General features: G+C 30.9%; 2 protein-coding genes across 6 annotated transcripts in view; one reads left to right on the top strand and one right to left on the bottom strand.

Moving 5' to 3' along the window:
* LOC143064668 (uncharacterized) overlaps nucleotides 1-8,203 on the bottom strand; it is a 31,994-nt gene extending 23,791 nt beyond the window's left edge. The window contains exons 1-3 of one of the 4 annotated variants that reach the window (XM_076237664.1): nucleotides 8,088-8,203; nucleotides 5,849-5,994; nucleotides 3,552-3,618 (exon numbers count right to left, since the gene is read on the bottom strand). In XM_076237664.1, coding sequence (XP_076093779.1) covers nucleotides 3,552-3,618; nucleotides 5,849-5,980 — 199 coding nt within the window. In that variant the 5' untranslated portion in view covers nucleotides 5,981-5,994; nucleotides 8,088-8,203. Of the gene's footprint in view, nucleotides 1-3,551; nucleotides 3,619-5,848; nucleotides 5,995-7,749; nucleotides 7,850-7,890 lie in introns of those variants that run through there. The other 3 variants (XM_076237662.1, XM_076237663.1, XM_076237660.1) reach the window with 3 other exon arrangements.
* LOC143064667 (uncharacterized) overlaps nucleotides 7,369-18,329 on the top strand; it is a 35,896-nt gene continuing 24,935 nt past the window's right edge. The window contains exons 1-3 of one of the 2 annotated variants that reach the window (XM_076237659.1): nucleotides 7,369-7,491; nucleotides 8,190-8,335; nucleotides 14,771-14,923. In XM_076237659.1, coding sequence (XP_076093774.1) covers nucleotides 8,290-8,335; nucleotides 14,771-14,923 — 199 coding nt within the window. In that variant the 5' untranslated portion in view covers nucleotides 7,369-7,491; nucleotides 8,190-8,289. Of the gene's footprint in view, nucleotides 7,492-8,142; nucleotides 8,336-14,770; nucleotides 14,924-18,329 lie in introns of those variants that run through there. The other variant, XM_076237658.1, reaches the window with a different exon arrangement.

Below are 18,329 nucleotides of genomic sequence, written 5' to 3'. Positions count from 1 at the left end.
TTTCATTTTATAAAAAAAAGGCTAATTTATTTATTTTTCAGGGATAATGCATTTGTTAGGGTCGGCGGGAATGAAAAAGCATAAAAAGTCAATTTTATTTTTATTCTGGAAATAGGCAAAATCAGGTCGGCGGATCCGTAAACCAACAAATTAAAAAATCCTGGCCTAAACAGGATTGTCTATGTAGAACTTGAAGTGATTTAAGACAATGTGGTGACAGTTTATTGTTGGAATAAGTACTTCAAGATTGAAGTCATATCTACAAGTGTTGTTTTGGTTGTAAGTTGAATATAGTTTTTTATCAAAGCTTTGCATGTTGTAGGTAAGAGAAAGCTGTCCTTGATCTTAGTTGTCACACCAATGCAGCTGACAAAAAAAATAACTTCGACATATCTAAATTATATGAACATGATGTACATGTTGAGCTTTAGTCAATTAATAGAAATATTCCAGAAAGTATAGCTGAACATAAAGAACGTTTATCTTGGTGCCTCCAATACAATTCATATGTAATTATTGTCCAATTTTAAATTTTACATTTGGAACCTCATTTTTCTATCCCCTCTTGACCACCATCAGACAATGTGAGGTAAGAGAACTTTGTAATGTTGGTTTACATATTGTATATCAACACTAAATCTTTTTTTTCCTGTTTGTAATGTTGGTTTATGTATTGTACATCTACACTAAATCTATTGTTTCCAATATTGGTTCAGGTATTGTACATCTATACTAAATCTATTTTTTCCTATGATTGTAATGTTGGTTCATGTATTGTACATCTACACTAAATCTATTGTTTCCAATGTTTGTAATATTGGTTCATGTATTGTACATCTACACTAAATCTATTGTTTCCTATGATTGTAATGTTGGTTCATGTATTGTACATCTATACTAAATCTATTTTTTCCTATGATTGTAATGTTGGTTCATGTATTGTACATCTACACTAAATCTATTGTTTCCAATGTTTGTAATGTTGGTTCATGTATTGTACATCTACACTAAATTTACTGATTTCAATGATTGTATTGTTAGTTCATGTATTGTACATCTACACTAAATCTATTGTTTCCAATGTTTGTAATGTTGGTTCATGAATTGTACATCTACACCAAATCTATTACTTCCAATGTTTGTATTATCAGTTCATGTATTGAACATCTACACTAAATCTATTGTTTCCAATGTTTGAATTGTTAGTTCATGTATTGTATATCTTTACTAAATCTATTGTTTCCAATGTTTGTAATGTTAGTTCAGGTATTGTACGTACATCTACATGTTGGTTCATATATAGTACATCTACACTAAATCTATTTTTTCCTATGGTTTTTGTAATGTTGGTTCATATATTGTACATCTACACTAAATCTATTGTTTCCAATGTTGGTTCATGTATTGTACATCTACACTAAATCTGTTTTTTCCTTTGTTTTTTGTAAATTTGGTTCATATATTGTACATCTACACTAAATCTTTTGTTTCCAATGTTGGTTCATGTATTGTACATCTACACTAAATCTATTGTTTCCTATGTTTGTAATGTGGGTTCATGTATTGTACATCTACACTAAATCTATTTTTTCCAATGTTTGTAATGTTAGTTCATGTATTGTACATCTACACTAAATCTTTTGTTTCCAATGTTGGTTCATGTATTGTACAAGTAAACTAAATCTATTGTTTCCAATGTTTGTAATGTTGGTTCATGTATTGTACATCTACACAACACTTAATCTATTGTTTCCAATGTTTATAATGTTGGTTCGTGTATTTTACATCTACACTAAATCTATTGTTTCCAATGTTTGTAATGTTGGTTCATGTATTGTTCATCTACACTAAATCTATTTTTTCCAATGTTTGTAATGTCAGTTCATGTATTGTACATCTACACTAAATCTTTTGTTTCCAATGTTGGTTCATGTATTGTACAGCTAAACTAAATCCATTGTTTCCAATGTTTGTAATGTTGGTTCATGTATTGTTCATCTACACTTAATCTATTGTTTCCAATGTTTGTAATGTTAGTTCATGTATTGTTCATCTACACAACACTTAATCTATTGTTTCCAATGTTTATAATGTTGGTTCGTGTATTTTACATCTACACTAAATCTATTGTTTCCAATGTTTGTAATGTTGGTTCATGTATTGTTCATCTACAAAACACTTATCTATTGTTTCCAATGTTTGTAATATTGGTTCATGTATTGTTCATCTACAAAACACTTAATCTATTGTTTCCAATGTTTGTAATATTGGTTCATGTATTGTTCATCTACACTTAATCTATTGTTTCCAATATTTATAAGGTTGGTTCATGTATTGTACATCTACACTTAATCTTTTGTTTCCAATGTTTGTAATGTCGGTTCATGTATTGTTCATCTACACAACACTTAATCTATTGTTTCCAATGTTTATAAGGTTGGTTCATGTATTGTACATCTACACTAAATCTATTGTTTCCAATGTTTGTAATGTTGGTTCATGTATTGTTCATCTACACAACACTTAATCTATTGTTTCCAATGTTTATAAGGTTGGTTCATGTATTGTACATCTACACTAAATCTATTGTTTCCAATGTTTGTAATGTTGGTTCATGTATTGTTCATCTACACAACACTTAATCTATTGTTTCCAATGTTTATAAGGTTGGTTCATGTATTGTACATCTACACTTAATCTTTTGTTTCCAATGTTTGTAATGTCGGTTCATGTATTGTTCATCTACACAACACTTAATCTATTGTTTCCAATGTTTATAAGGTTGGTTCATGTATTGTACATCTACACTTAATCTATTGTTTCAAATGTTTGTAATGTCCCTTCATGTATTGTTCATCTACACAACACTTAATCTATTGTTTCCAATGTTTATAATGTTGGTTTGTGTATTTTACATCTACACTAAATCTATTGTTTCCAATGTTTATAATGTTAGTTCATGTATTGTACATCTACACCAAATCTATTGTTTCCAATGTTTGTATTGTCAGTTCATGTATTTTACATCTACACTAAATCTTTTATTTCCAATGTTTGTATTGTCAGTTCATGTATTGTACATCTACACTAAATCTATTGTTTCCAATGTTTGTAATGTTAGTTCATGTACATGTACTGTACATCTACACCAAATCTATTGTTTCCAATGTTTGTAGTGTCAGTTCATGTATTGTACATCTACACTAAATCTATTGTTTCCAATGTTTGTACTGTTAGTTCATGTATTGTACATCTACACTAAATCTAATGTTTCCATTGTTAGTTCATGTATTGTACATCTACACTAAATCTATTGTTTCCAATGTTTGTAATGTTGGTTCATGAATTGTACATCTACACTAAATCTATTGTTTCCAATGTTTGTAATGTTGGTTCATGAATTGTTCATCTACACTAAATCTATTGTTTCCAATGTTTGTAATGTTAGTTCATGTATTGTACATCTACACTAAATCTATTGTTTCCAATGTTTGTAATGTTGGTTCATAAATTGTTCATCTACACTTAATCTAGTTTCCAATTTTTCATACCTTTCTTTGCACCATCTATTAATTCAAACCAGAAATTATCAGCATCATCAATTTGCTGTCTTCTCGTCTAAATATAAAAAATATTCATATTAGAAAATTGATTTTTTTTATTTTCAAGTCCACTTTTGTGATTATTTTAGAATTCCAGTTTTGGTGAATACTAGTTGGTATTTATATTAAACTAATAGATAGAGGCTGTACAAGTAGTTAGGTGTCACACTGTCAATTAATGTAAACCTCGACCTCTGAAATGTCTGCTGGTGACAATTTTGAATTTCTGACTGGCATTAAAGTTACAAACCTGTTAAGGATCTTCAGAAATTTAGAAGAGATTATTAGGAACAGTTTGATATCATTGGTTAAATGGATATGGAGAATTTCTTTGAAAATATAATCAACTGAAACCCTTATTAACCAAAGCCATATCAGATGTTTTCTCATGGTAACTTGTAACCAGATGCTCCGAAGGGGGCAGCTTTATACGACCGCAGAGATTGAACCCTGAACAGTTGGGGCAAGTATGGACACAACATTCAAGCTGGATTCAACTCTAAATTTGGATTGTGATTAAATAGTTGACACAGCATAGGTTTCTGACACAGAATGAATGTGGTCTAATGAACTTAAAAAAAAATTTTTGTCTTTGAGCAATTCACTTTGCTGTTGAATATTAATCCTCTCAAAAAAATGTTTGAAGAAATATTCTTTTAATTTATGAAATCTGAAATGAGGTAAATTGACCCCCCCCCCTTTTCCCCCCAATTTGTTTTCTCACATCCCCCTTTCCCTTATTCCAAAACTGATCTCAATTCAAATTTGTAATGGAGTTTGCCACAATAACTACTCATTTAAATACATCATAAAATATTAAAATGTAAAAAAAGTGGTTGTAATCACTGAATGTTAAAGATTGTTTTAATTTATTAGTTGGTAGTAAAAGTGAATATACATTGTATATTGTATAAAACAATGATTTAAGTTGGTTCAATTACTATTCTGGACAAAGAAAGATAACTCCAACTTTCAAAGAATATTTCATAAAAACTGTGCAATTGAAAATTTCTTGCTATTATGCAATATTGTGCAATTAGATATTTCTTTCGATTGCGCAATACTGTGCAATTGAAGATTTCTTGCTATTGCACAATACTGTGCAATTGAAGATTTCTTGCTATTGTGCAATACTGTGCAATTGAAAACATCTTGCTATTGCAATTGAAGATTTCTTGCTATTGGGCAATACTGTGCAATTGAAAATTTCTTGCTATTGCACAATACTTAATATAATAATGTTGGACCCCGATTTGGACCAACTTGAAAACTGGGCCCATAATCAAAAAATCTAAGTACATGTTTAGATTCAGCATATCAAAGAACCCCAAGAATTCAATTTTTGTTAAAATCAAGCTAAGTTTAATTTTTGGACCCTTTGGACCTTAAGGTGTCGTACCACCAATTACTCCCTCAAATTTAAAACGTATGTGAAAGTAGGCCTACTCGGACAAAAAAAAGTGCATTTGATGTCATTGTTCACCTAAACTAACCAACAAATTTGCAGAAATGAAAGTTTTGTTGAAAGAGAAATATATTAAGACCATTTTGAGCCAAAATTTACCTGTCTATGAGTTTGCATTAAAAATTGAGGATTAATGCGCTCCATAGTATACTAATTTAAGATTTCCAGAAAACCAGGGGTTATTTTTAGTGGTACCTCCTTTCGGAAGCTCTCTGCTTTCTTATATGATTTTGAATGTATGTTGAAAATTGGCATGCAGAAAGGTGACACCTGTACAATTCAGGATATACCTAGTTTCTTTGAAGTTAAACTTAAGGTAAAATATTTAGAAAGCTGTGAAAATTGCAAAATTTGGTTGAACAGATAGGGACTTTTAATTGGTGGTATGACACCTTAATGTAGACCAATTTGAAAACAGGACCAAAAATTAAGAATCTAAATACACGGTTAGATTTGGCATATCAAAGAACCCCAATAATTCATTTTTTGATGAAATCAAACAAAGTTTAATTTTGGACCCTTTAGGCTTTTTGGCCCCTAATATGTTGGGACCAAAACTCCCAAAATCAATCCAAACCTTCCTTTTGTGGTCATAAACCTTGTGTTGAAATTTCATAGATTTCTATTTACCTTTACTAAAGTTAGAGTGCGAAAACCAAATGTCTTCGGACGACGACAATGACAACGCCAACGTGATACCAATATACGACCAATAAATTTTCAATTTTTGAGGTCGTATAAAAACTAAGAAATAAAATTTGAAATAACATGTAAAGCTTACTCTTCTATTTTTATATTTGCCATTTGTGGTCAAGGATGTTGTTCTTTGTTTTTCCACCAACTTTGTATGAAACCCCTGTAAATTTTTGCTGTCGTTCTTTGTAACCTCTATATGTCCACATACTTCATACATGCACAATAAAGTAGCTGAAAAAGAACAGAACTGTTAAAATATCATTGAAAACACAAGTCAGCAACCCAAAATAGACTTGTGTTTGATAAGATTGTGTGATAGTGTAGTGTACAGTGAAAAGGATATATAATCTTTAAACTGCACATCATTGTCAATCAAGTTAAATTAAACCAGAGGCTCTCAAGAGCCTGAATTGCTCACTTGTTAAATTATTTGCTTAAATCTTTCATCAATGATTATTTTAGCTTTTCAATATATATTAATGAGTGGCTTAAAAATGCCATTTAAATGTTCATTGAATCTGTCATATTTTCTTCAATAGCAAATAAATGCATTTTACCCACATGTTCCATTTTAACCATAGTGTCCATGTTTCTTGATGTTCAAGGAAATAAGAGACAAAATTTATACTAGATTCATTTGATAAGATTTTTAATGTTAAAAACAAATAACAGGGATGATAGATTTTGACTTTTTGAACATATTTACCCCAGTCAGATTTGCTCTAAATGCTTTAGTTTCTGAGATATAAGCCAAAAACTGCATTTGACCCCTATGTTTTATATTTAGACATGGTGGCCATGTTTGTTGATGGATCAAAAATTTGAATACAATTCATAAACTAGATTCCTAAAAGAACATTCATTTAAAGTTAAGAAGTATTAGACTCAATGGTTTCTGAGGAGAAGATTTTTAAATGTTAGCAAACTTGATAAACAAACTGTAGAAAATTATCTTTAAAGGCAATACCTTAAAGGGTCAATTGACAATTTGAATCATATTAACTTTTTTGTAAATCTTTATATCTATCTATAATAATATTCAAGATAATAATAAAAAACTGCAAAATTTCCTTAAAACTACCAATTTAGTGACAGCAACCCAACAATGGGTTGTTCTGAAGCCCAGTTCTGGGATACAATTTTCAGACCATTCTGTCATGCGACTTCCATCCCCATGTGACAACAATGTATGCATTATCATTTCCAATACATATTGAGCAAACAGGTGAAAAAGTTTGATTTTATACTGCACTTCTATACTACCCCACAAAATGACGATTATGAAAGTGCTGGAAACTTTAAAAATAGAGCAGGGATACAGGCGTGCCTTCTATCTGGTAAATGACGTCATTAAGGCATGCGAAATTGAGGACCTTTGCAGGTGAAAGACATGATTTTTGAAATGAAAGTTTCAGTGCTGTCAGATAGATCTTTAGCAATTGAACAAATTAGCCCCATGTCATATTTTCTCTAAAAGCTTTAGTTTTTAAATTATAAGCCATAACTGCATTTGACTCCTATGTTCTATTTTTAGTCATGATGATGACGCCATGTTTATCAATGGATCAAAACTACAATTTATAAACTAGATATCTCTAAGGAACATTTAGTTAAAGTTTGGACCAGTAGTTTCAGAGGAGAAGATTTTTTAAATAGATAAAGACGAGACAATGACAATGCTGCCACCGACGATGACAGACGGCAGACAACGATAACCTTCAGGCCCTGGTGAGTTAAAAAGTTAGGCATGAAATATATCTTTACCAGGTAAATGACATTGATGGCAAGCACAAGTATAAATAGTCTGTTATTTACAAATGTATATAAAAGGTGTATGTGTAAACAAATATTTTCACTTTCAGAGAAAATAAAAAAAAAAGCAGAAAATCTACTTGGCACTCGTGTTGGCCATTTATTGTCAAGAAACTTGTGTTGTAATGATTTTAAACTCTGTTTATAAAAGCTATTAATAAATTATATATTTACTTATGTAGCCAATTTTCATTTTTTACCCTTTTCATACTGAAAATTTTCGTCTGCTAAAGTTAAAGGGGAGTTAACTGTATAAAAGACACTGAATCAGAACGGATTGGAATAGATAACTATCCGTGTTAATAAGTATTGTACCCTTATATTTTGAAGAATAGAAACTCCAGTTTTGTTATTGCCAAGTTATCACAAAATTACCGCATTAAAATGGAATGACGCTCATCCTTTTCTAAAAGCAGTCAATGGTCTCACACTTTCAAATTCAATCAAATCAATGACAATGGAATCGTCCATTTTACTTAAGATATCATTGTACAATTATGCAAGCGCCTCACGTAATGCTACCGTGCTGTTTAAGGGATAAGAGACACTGAGTGTTGCAATTTAATTGCATATTGATGCGGTCCTAACAAAACTGTAAAAAAAACATTTGACAGGTGCACAGCTTACAAGCGTTTACATTACGCTGATCAAGACTGAGGCACGACGATGTTTAGTTTTCTGTGGAGAGAAAATGCTGCGAAATGAACTTGAAAAATGAAAGTTTATCAGCTGTGTGTGATTACATTGATTTCATTATGTGGTAAGTTACTGTAAATATTAAATTTTGTTGTTACTGACAAGATTTTGTACAGTGCAATTGTAACAGAAACCATTGGCATTGATATGCACTGCAGATCAGTCAGACGGTGCTGTGCAATGGCAACAAGTTTTTTTTTAATTGTGCTAAATATTTTAATCATTAGAAATACCAGCTCTCTTTTATAAATTGTCTGAGAGATATGAAAAGGGTATACTAGGTTTCATTCTTTTATCAAAACAAAGAGAAATAAATTGAAAATACACTGTGATTTGTTATTTGTGTATTAGCAGACAGGTAAACATTGAAAGGTCACAGTTTGTCGCCTGTCTAGACGATAGTTCGGAACAACTTTATATTTTACATATATTAACCCAATAATCAATGACCTGCATTAGATCAGAAAAATTATTTGACCAGGATCAGTATTTAGAATACACAAAACATTCTTTATTATTTTTAAATTGATAAGTTTAGATAAAAGAATAGTTCAGTGAGTTTAATTTATCAGCCATATTTGGACATTTTTGTAAGATTGTTTTTAATGTATTAAACATGTTAGACAGGAGGATTATTAATGATGTCATATTTACTTTTTTGCATGAAAATGACCAAATTGATTGGTTTAAAATTAAATTAGCAACAAAACTGCCAATTAATTAAAAGGAAATTTCCTATTTTTTTTTTTCTTTTTCATATTAATAAATTAATCCAATTGTAAAGTGGGATACATTCCATTTTACACTTCAAACGAGATACATATACATGTAAATAAAATTGATAGGACTGCAGTTCTAATTTTTGTTTTATTGTTAGTTATACATCCTTAATTTTAATAAAACGTTTTTATATGATTCTTTAAGAACTTTGCAAAGAGGCATGAATATTATCTGACATAAAATTGCCATCTACAACATATATACATGTACTGAATGTGTAATATTTAAATAGGGAAAATTGACATGATTGCCAGTGAGACAACTATAAACTACATGTACATGTAGGTCACTGTATGGACTTCAACACCAAACAATGAGTAAAACCTATTCTGTATTATTAGCCATATAAGATACTGGAATGACAATATGGGAAACAAACAACATGATTTGTGCTATAAAATTAAAATGTAAAAAAAAAAGAGGCATTCAGAAACCAATGACAACAACTTAATATTTTGCTCCTTACTTGGAACATGTACATAAAGAATGTGGCAGCTAGGTTAACATCCTAATTATAACATACATTTTGTCACTTGTTTTATCATTTTAAAAATGTAATATTTTTGTCAAAACTTTAATCAGTACATTAGATACATGTACATGTATATTTATATAAGTCTGAAAAGCAAACACGTACAACAGAGTTAGAATTAAATTTTTGTGCTGACAAATTTTTGTCCCACAACAGGATTTGAGCTCACACCTTTGACACACTACAGCACCAATCGCTTAGCCTCATGTCCAGCACTCTAGACCACTCAACCACATCCGCTATATTAGAATATAACTTTCAATAGTCTTAGTCAGTGTAACCTTGTAACGTAAGGCAAATCTAGAGATAGACATAGAATTTGAAAGACATGTGTTATAAGATTTTGAAGATGTAAAATTATTTTATTTGTCAGCAGTCTGATTAAATAACAAAATATTACAGTAGTTGTCATTTGTTTATGTAATTTATATGTGTTTCTCCTTTCTTGTTTTTTAATATAGATTAGACTGTTGGTTTTTCCGTTTGAATGGTTTTACACGTCTAGTAATTTGGGGGCCCTTTATAGCTTGTTGTTCAGTGTGAGCCGAGGCTCTGTGTTGAAGGCCATACATTGACCTATAATGGTTTACTTTTATAAATTTTTATTTGGATGGAGAGTTGTCTCATTGGCACTCATACCATATCTTCTTATTTCTATCTATGTATGCAATAATGATTGATAGGCATGTACATTTTGTACATTGTATATGATAATTATACTGGGTAGCTTAACTGAATTGTTGTATAAATGAACATTTTAAACATGGGTAAATCTCAGCAAGTAGTGTGTCATCCTATTGTAAGTAGGTCAATTATTGTGTCCCAAGAACCTAATTTTTTATACAACCGCAAAAATTTTAATTTTTCGTCGTATATTGCTATCACGTTGGCGTCGTCGTCCGAATACTTTTAGTTTTCGCACTCTAACTTTAGTAAAAGTGAATAGAAATCTATGAAATTTTGACACAAGGTTTATGACCACAAAAGGAAGGTTGGGATTGATTTTGGGAGTTTTGGTTCCAACAGTTTAGGAATTAGGGGCCAAAAAAGGGCCCAAATAAGCATTATGCTTGGTTTTCGTACAATAACTTTAGTATAAGTAAATAGAAATCAATGAAATTTAAGCACAAGGTTTATGAACACAAAAGGAAGGTTGGAATTGATTTTGGGAGTTTTTGTCCCAACAGTTTAGGAATTAGGGGCCAAAAAGGGGCCCAAATAAGCATTATTCTTGGTTTTCGCACCATAACTTTAGTATAAGTAAATAGAAATCTATGAAATTTAAACACAAGGTTTATGACCATAAAAGGAAGGTTGGGTTTGATTTTGGGAGTTTTGGTCCCAACAGTTTAGGAATAAGGGGCCCAAAGGGTCCAAAATTGAACTTTGTTTGATTTCATCAAAAATTGAATCCTTGGGGTTCTTTGATATGCTGAATCTAAAAATGTACTTAGATTTTTGATTATTGGCCCAGTTTTCAAGTTGGTCCAAATCGGGGTCCAAAATTAAACTTTGTTTGATTTCATCAAAAATTGAATAATTGGGGTTCTTTGATATGCCAAATCTAACTGTGTATGTAGATTCTTAATTTTTGGTCCCGTTTTCATATTGGTCTACATTAAAGTCCAAAGGGTCCAAAATTAAACTAAGTTTGATTTTAACAAAAATTGAATTCTTGGGCTTTTTTGATATGCTGATTCTAAAAATATACTTAGATTTTTGATTATGGGCCCAGTTTTCAAGTTGGTTCAAATCAGGATCCAAAATTATTATATTAAGTATTGTGCAATAGCAAGAAATTTTCAATCGCACAGTATTCAGCAATAGCAAGAAATCTTCAATTGCACAGTATTGTGCAATAGCAAGCAATTTTCAATTGCACAGTATTGGGCAATAGCAAAAAATCTTCAATTGCACAGTATTGTGCAATAGCAAATATTTTCAATTGCACAGTATTGCGCAATAGCAAGAAATATCTAATTGCACAATATTGTGCAATAGCAAGAAATTTTCAATTGGAGTTATCTTTCTTTGTCCAGAATAGTAGTTGAATCAACTTAAATCATTGTTTTATACAATATACAATGTATATTCACTTTTACTACCAACTGATAAATTAAAACAATCTTTACCATTTAGTGATAACAAGCACTTTATTTTACATTTTAATATTTTATGATATATTTAAATTAGTAGTTATTGTTGCAAACTCCATTAGAAATTTGAATTGAGATCAGTTTTGGAAAAAGGGAAAGGGGGATGTGAAAATTTTTCTCATTTCAGATTTCATAAATAAAAAGAAAATTTCTTCAAACATTTTTTTGAGAGGATTAATATTCAACAGCATAGTGAATTGCTCAAAGGCAAAAAAAATATTTTAAGTTCATTAGACCACATTCATTCTGTGTCAGAAACCTATGCTGTGTCAACTATTTAATCACAATCCAAATTTAGAGCTAAATCCAGCTTAAATGTTGTGTCCATACTTGCCCCAACTGTTCAGGGTTCAACCTCTGCGGTCGTATATAGCTGCGCCCTACGGAGCATTTGGTTTACTCATCACTTCAGGTTAGATTTAGTTCTTAGCATGGTTATTGTGTATGTACAAGACTATGAAGACTGCATAGATGTTTTTACATATATGTAGTAAAACCAAGGGAGATATCCATGTATAGCCTTATCATTCAAATATTTGGTATTTTTATGCCCTTCACAATGCTTATTACATGTACCTCAAAACAGAGATCAAGTTTGAATTTTAGTGGCATCTGCCATCACTTTAATCATTCTAGATTTATGTCCCTTTACAAATGAAAAAATGCTGTATTTTTAGTATCCTTTCTCTTACTTAAGTTTGCCTCAACCAAATGTTAGGGAACTTATACACAATGCTTTTTACCACAAAATACAAACAAGTTTGAATTTTGGTGGCATCACTTTTACAATTCTTTAGTTTTGCCCTGTTACAAATGGAAAATTAATAAATTTTTCGTTTCCACATGATCATGATGATAGGTCTCTGTGGTTCCATTTTTAGATAATTTTAACCTTTTTATCTGCTATAAATATATAAAATTTGAGATTTGCTCAAATACGTTATTTAAATTTTTTTTTATTTACAGTCTTTTTTTAGTTCACCTGGCCCAAAGGGCCAAGTGATCTTTTCTCAACACTTGGTGTCCGTCGTCTGTCGTCGTTGTTAACTTTTTACATTTTGAACTTCTTCTAGAGAACCACTCAATGGAATGAAACCATACATGGCATGAATGTTCCTTATGAGGTGCTGATCAAGTGTTGTTACTTTGTAACCGATGCATCATCCAAGTTGGCTGCCAGCGGGGGACTTAGTTTAACATAGGACCCTATGGGAAATACATACAAATGTCTTCTTTTAGTGAACCCCTGAATGGAATGAAACCAAACATAGCATGAATGTTCCTAATGAGATGCTGACAATGTGTTGTTACTTTGTAGCTGATCCAACATCCAAGATGGCCGCCAGTGGGGGGACTTAGTTTAACATAGGTCCCTATGGGAAATACATACAAATTTCTTCTTTTAAAAAACTACTGAATGGAATGAAACCAAACATAGCATGAATGTTTCTTATGAGATGCTGACCAAATGTCGATACTTTGTAGCCGATCCATCATCCAAGATTGCTGCCAGTGGGGGACTTAGTTTAACATAGGACCCTAGAGAGTCATTGAATTGAATGAAATCAAACATAGCATGAATGTTCCTTTCCTTATGAGGTGCTGGCCAAGTGTTGTTACTTTGTAGCCAAATTTTATCTTTTTTTATATGATTTCAAAAACCCAAGTAAAGTCAGGTGAGTGATACAGGCTCTTGAGATGTTGAGAGTCTCTAGTTTGTGACTTGCTTGTGCCAAAAAAATATTTATGATTTATAATTATAGATCCTGTTTAAGTATGTGTATACACCTAGCATAAATAGTCCTGATGTTCTGATCAAGAAAAGGCAATTTCAATAGAAATTTACTTAAAAAAATCTGATTTATCAGTATCTGTTTTAAAATTTTGGCCAGTTTTGTCAAGAATATATATATATTTATATCTTAATGTTCTCAATAGTACATATCAATATCGTGCTTTTTAAATACAAATTCGATGTGACATGTACATGTACATGTATAACTGACCACTTTTCAAATTGAGATCGAAATTAATATCTCGTGAACATTTGAACATGTAAACTACAGGGTATTGGATCATCTTTATGTTCATGCAAATGCATTTGTCAGGAAAAGTTAAATTATTTAATATACATGTAAATTTGAAATTGGGAATACTGGTATGTCAAGGAGACAACAACCTGACCAAAGAGCAGGCCACCAATGGGTCTTAAACACAGTTAGAAAATCCCGCATGTATGTATGAAACAGTTTGCAGACACAATTTTGACTTATTTTTGTTACAGTGTACTATGTATACAATGTATAAAGCTAAAATATCATTATAAATTTAGTATCAGGAATTTTTAAATAAATTACACAAGAGAAGGTCAGCTTGGCCTATTACCATTACTCTTTATGCTTTATTTTCTTTGAATCATCTTTTCATCAAAGTCTATATCTTTGGTAAGTTTTGAGATGTATAATTGCAAGCAGACACTCAATTTTATAATCATTATCTAGACAAAAAATCTATTTGACTTACATAAAATGTACCTTTAAAAGTTTAACTTGTGTACATGTACATATTAAGTATTAGGTATCAGTTTATCTAAACTTTCTTTCAAAAAAGCTATTAGCAAGTACAGCTCAGAATACAGACAAATTTTAGTAATTTTTTGGGCGTTACTTTTGATCATCATCTCATGATCAGATATACCAATTTAATTTATAATCAAAATTCTGACTAATGACAAGATATTAATTTGTTAGGGGAAATATCATAGCTATATTAACAATGATTAAGTAAAAATTAAAATTATAAAAAAAAAAAATGTTGTTCACTGAAAAAGCAGGAAGTGCTTCCTCATTGCTAAAGAAATATAACACCAAAAAACAATAAGGTCTTTCCTCAAATAGAGGAAAGTCCTTAATTATGATAGCATTTAATTTTACCAGTATTATCAGTGATGAAATCATATATAATGAGAAAACTAATTTTAAATAATATAGTAAGTTATTTAAATCATCCCCTCTCCATTGTATAATTTTAGAAGAATGTTCTGGCAGAGTGTGCATTTCAAGCCATCCCAATGAGAGAGAACTACCATTGGTTAAGTCTCCTACAGTCCGTTGCCATAGTGATTATCAATCATGTTTTACAAGATGGGATTCAGTAAATGAAACAGAAACTATAACTGAACAAGGTAAATATGGTAGACCTTCATGGTAAAACAAAATGGAAATATATATTTAATTTTTTATTTTATTTTAATTTTTTTTATAAGGGAAAAAATCCTTTAGCCATAAGAAACAAATATAAATTTTTAGGTCTTGAAGCTCAAGGGTAATTATGGATTTAATGACACATGTGCATTATTAAGAATAATTGTTTGCTTAAGTATCCAGTGATACAACTATTTCTTTCAAGACCTGTCTCAGTGGCTGGAAATGAACTGCCAAAACAATTTTGCTAGAACTGTATTTGAGGAAACATTCAAACTTCGGAGTATGTTGACCAAAATAAAAATCATTAATGTACATGTTTATTATATAAATTAAACACCTGATACATGTAACCTGCCAAAGAATCCTGTGATATTTCAAGCCATTTTAAACTTTTTTGTCAGATTTTTACAGTACATGTATGTCCTAATGTTGTCCTAGGTTAGGAGAGGGTTGAGTGCTCACAAGCAAAACTACAAATTTTGGCTTAACAAAAGCAGGAAGAGTTTCCAAGTTGATGCGTCAGAAATATCTGTTTTAATCAAATTTCACAGTTTTTGGTTTAATATCTTGACCATAGATAGCCCTTGACAGATGATTTTTATCAAATTTTGAATTTATAGCAGAATATAATATGTGTCATGCATGTAGATAGAGCAAAAATGTAAGCAGTAAACATTATCAGCAAATCAAGATCTATTTAAACAAATAAGTCTGATGGCTGAAAAGGTCAAATGACCCCTAACATGCCTAATCATGCCTATAGGAGTAATTGTCATTAAAGACAAGTTGTATCCATGTTTGTGGGTTTTTTTCAGGAATAATAATATGTTAATACTAGCAAATGAGTCAATGTGGACTGAAACCTTAAATCCAGCCTTTACAAAATGCAAGAGTAATTGCCCTTGAATGAAAATTTTACCCCTATTTTGATACATATTGAATGAGATGCAAAATCTTAGGCTTCATGCTTTAATTGCAGAGATTTTTGTAAACTTTAAAATTTTCACAACACAATCAATTATGGTAGACATGTGGATCTTTTTGGTGTATACATGCATAACATGTAAACATAAATTCAACCAAAAAAAATCCACAGGAAGATAAAAGATTGATTATTTTAAATTATAAATTTGCATCTCTGCCCCGGCAACCTTTTTGCTGTTGAAAAAATCCTAAAAATGGTAAAAAATTCATTGAAAAGAGAAAGTATGGTTCACCATTTTTTGTTCAGGCATGTTTGAGTTGACTGTTTTGTCTTGAAAATGGTATAAAGCTAAATTATTTCGTACATCATCTTGCTTCAGATTCTATTATTTGTATACACATGTTTTTAGGCCACATACTGATAAAAAAACTCACACTGCAAAGAAATGAAATATATGGGTCAAGTGGAATAAAATTTTAATGGAAACAGGGAATGTGTCAAATTGGCAACCGCCGCCCAAAGAGCATAAAACAGCCCAAGGCCAAAAATGGGTCTTCAGCACAGCTAAAAATCTGCACCTGGAAGACCAGCTGAAGCCCCTTCAGCTGTCCCCTGAACTTAAATGTGTACTAGTGCAGAAAAATACAACTAAAATGCAAATACATGTTAAAAAAAACTTTGTGCTACTACAAATATTAAAATTTATTGTGTTTATCTTTCATTTTTGTTTTGTTCATTTCTTAATCTGCAAAAGCTGTATTTGTTTTTCTAAGTAGATATATTGAAATTGAAGAAGATACTATGATTTTATGACATTTTGATTATTCTTGTTATTACAATAAGCTGTAGTCTTGTGAAACTCATTAGCTGCTTTGTAATAGATTTCTCCGTCAGTCTGCAATCCAGCCTGATCATACCATCAAGTCACCAGAAAACTATTACCAGAAGACAAATTAGTCTGAGATGTGAAATTTTCTTTGACAAAACACCTGATCATGTCTAATTATTGTACCAAAAGCTTTAACTCATCACGGTTTCTAATCACATTTTTTTAGGCTATGTTACATAATTTCTTGGCAAGCATATATTCAATCATTGTAAAAAACAAGACATGAAAATAGTTTGCAGGTTGTAGTAGCTTGAATATATAATGGTTGTATTGTGCAGTTTACTAATAATATTTTAAGACTGAAATAGGGTTTCTCAATATGACTGAAACCATCATAAATGACTCCTTATGCCTTAACACTTTATGTATTTTGGCCATACAATAAAAAAATAGTCTGTAAAACTATAAATAGTAATTACAATCAGCCAAACCAGTATGCAAAATGTTGAAAAGACAGAAACCAGCAAATGACCCTTTATAGTACTGACCGGTGGTTATTTACTCAAATGGCTATTAAAAAATATTATATTTTACCACTTTAAGTGTTTTTGTCTGTCACTCTATCTTAAAAACTATGTGAGCAACAAAAATTATTTGCAATACAAGATATTAGATATTTTCCTGAAACACAGACACATGTTAAAGTAGAGAATATATTAAAGGGATATTCAAACCCTTAAGTCAAGGTCAAACTGACAATGACATGGCAAAAACAAAAACCACCGAAAAATAAGCAATAGTTTATAAAACAACATAGAAAACTAAATACTTAGCAACACCAACCCATTAAATATTTTAATGTTAGGGGTGATCTTTGATACTATGGAATGGTAAGATCCTACTCAACATGTGGCACCCATCTTTTTGTACGACCGCGAAAAATTTTAGTATCACGTCGTCCGAAGACGAATGGTTTCCGGATAATAACTTTAGTATAAGTAAACAGAAATCAATAAAATTTTAACACAAAGTTTGTACCAACAAAAGGAAGCTTGGGATTGATTTTAGGGGTTATGGTCCCTATGGGTTAGGAATTAGGGGCCCAAAGGGCCCAAAAATAGCTTTTATCTAGTGTCAGAACAATAAGTTGTATATAAGTTTTTCAATTGTTCTGAAATTGCACCACAATGTTTAATATCATAAGTAGAAGGTTGAGATATATTTTAAGGGTTATTGGGCAAACAGTCTAGGAATAAAGGGCCAAAAACAAGCATTTTTGTAGTTTCAAGTCAATAAATTGGAGTTATCTTTCTTTGTCCAGAATGGTTGTTGAATTAACTAAAACCAATGCTTGATATAATCTTCTTTTAAAATTGGAGATTTCTTTCTTTGTCCAGAATACAATTTGAATCAACTTAAATCAATGCTATATGAGCCAGTCCATGCGAAAAGGTACAAAAAGTCTTTTTGGTAAACTTTACAGGACACGTTATCAAAGTTTGATATAGTATTTTTGAAAAAACATTTTATTCGAAAAAAAATTACATTAATGTAAACATTCATAAGATTGTCAATTCTATCCTGAATTTGTCAATTAAAACAGAAAAAGACTTAGAAATATCTGAATTTT

This window comes from Mytilus galloprovincialis, chromosome 2 (genome assembly GCF_965363235.1).
Source record: "Mytilus galloprovincialis chromosome 2, xbMytGall1.hap1.1, whole genome shotgun sequence".
In the NCBI taxonomy this organism is placed as follows: domain Eukaryota; kingdom Metazoa; phylum Mollusca; class Bivalvia; order Mytilida; family Mytilidae; genus Mytilus; species Mytilus galloprovincialis.
This window is presented reverse-complemented; position numbering and strand designations above follow the sequence as displayed.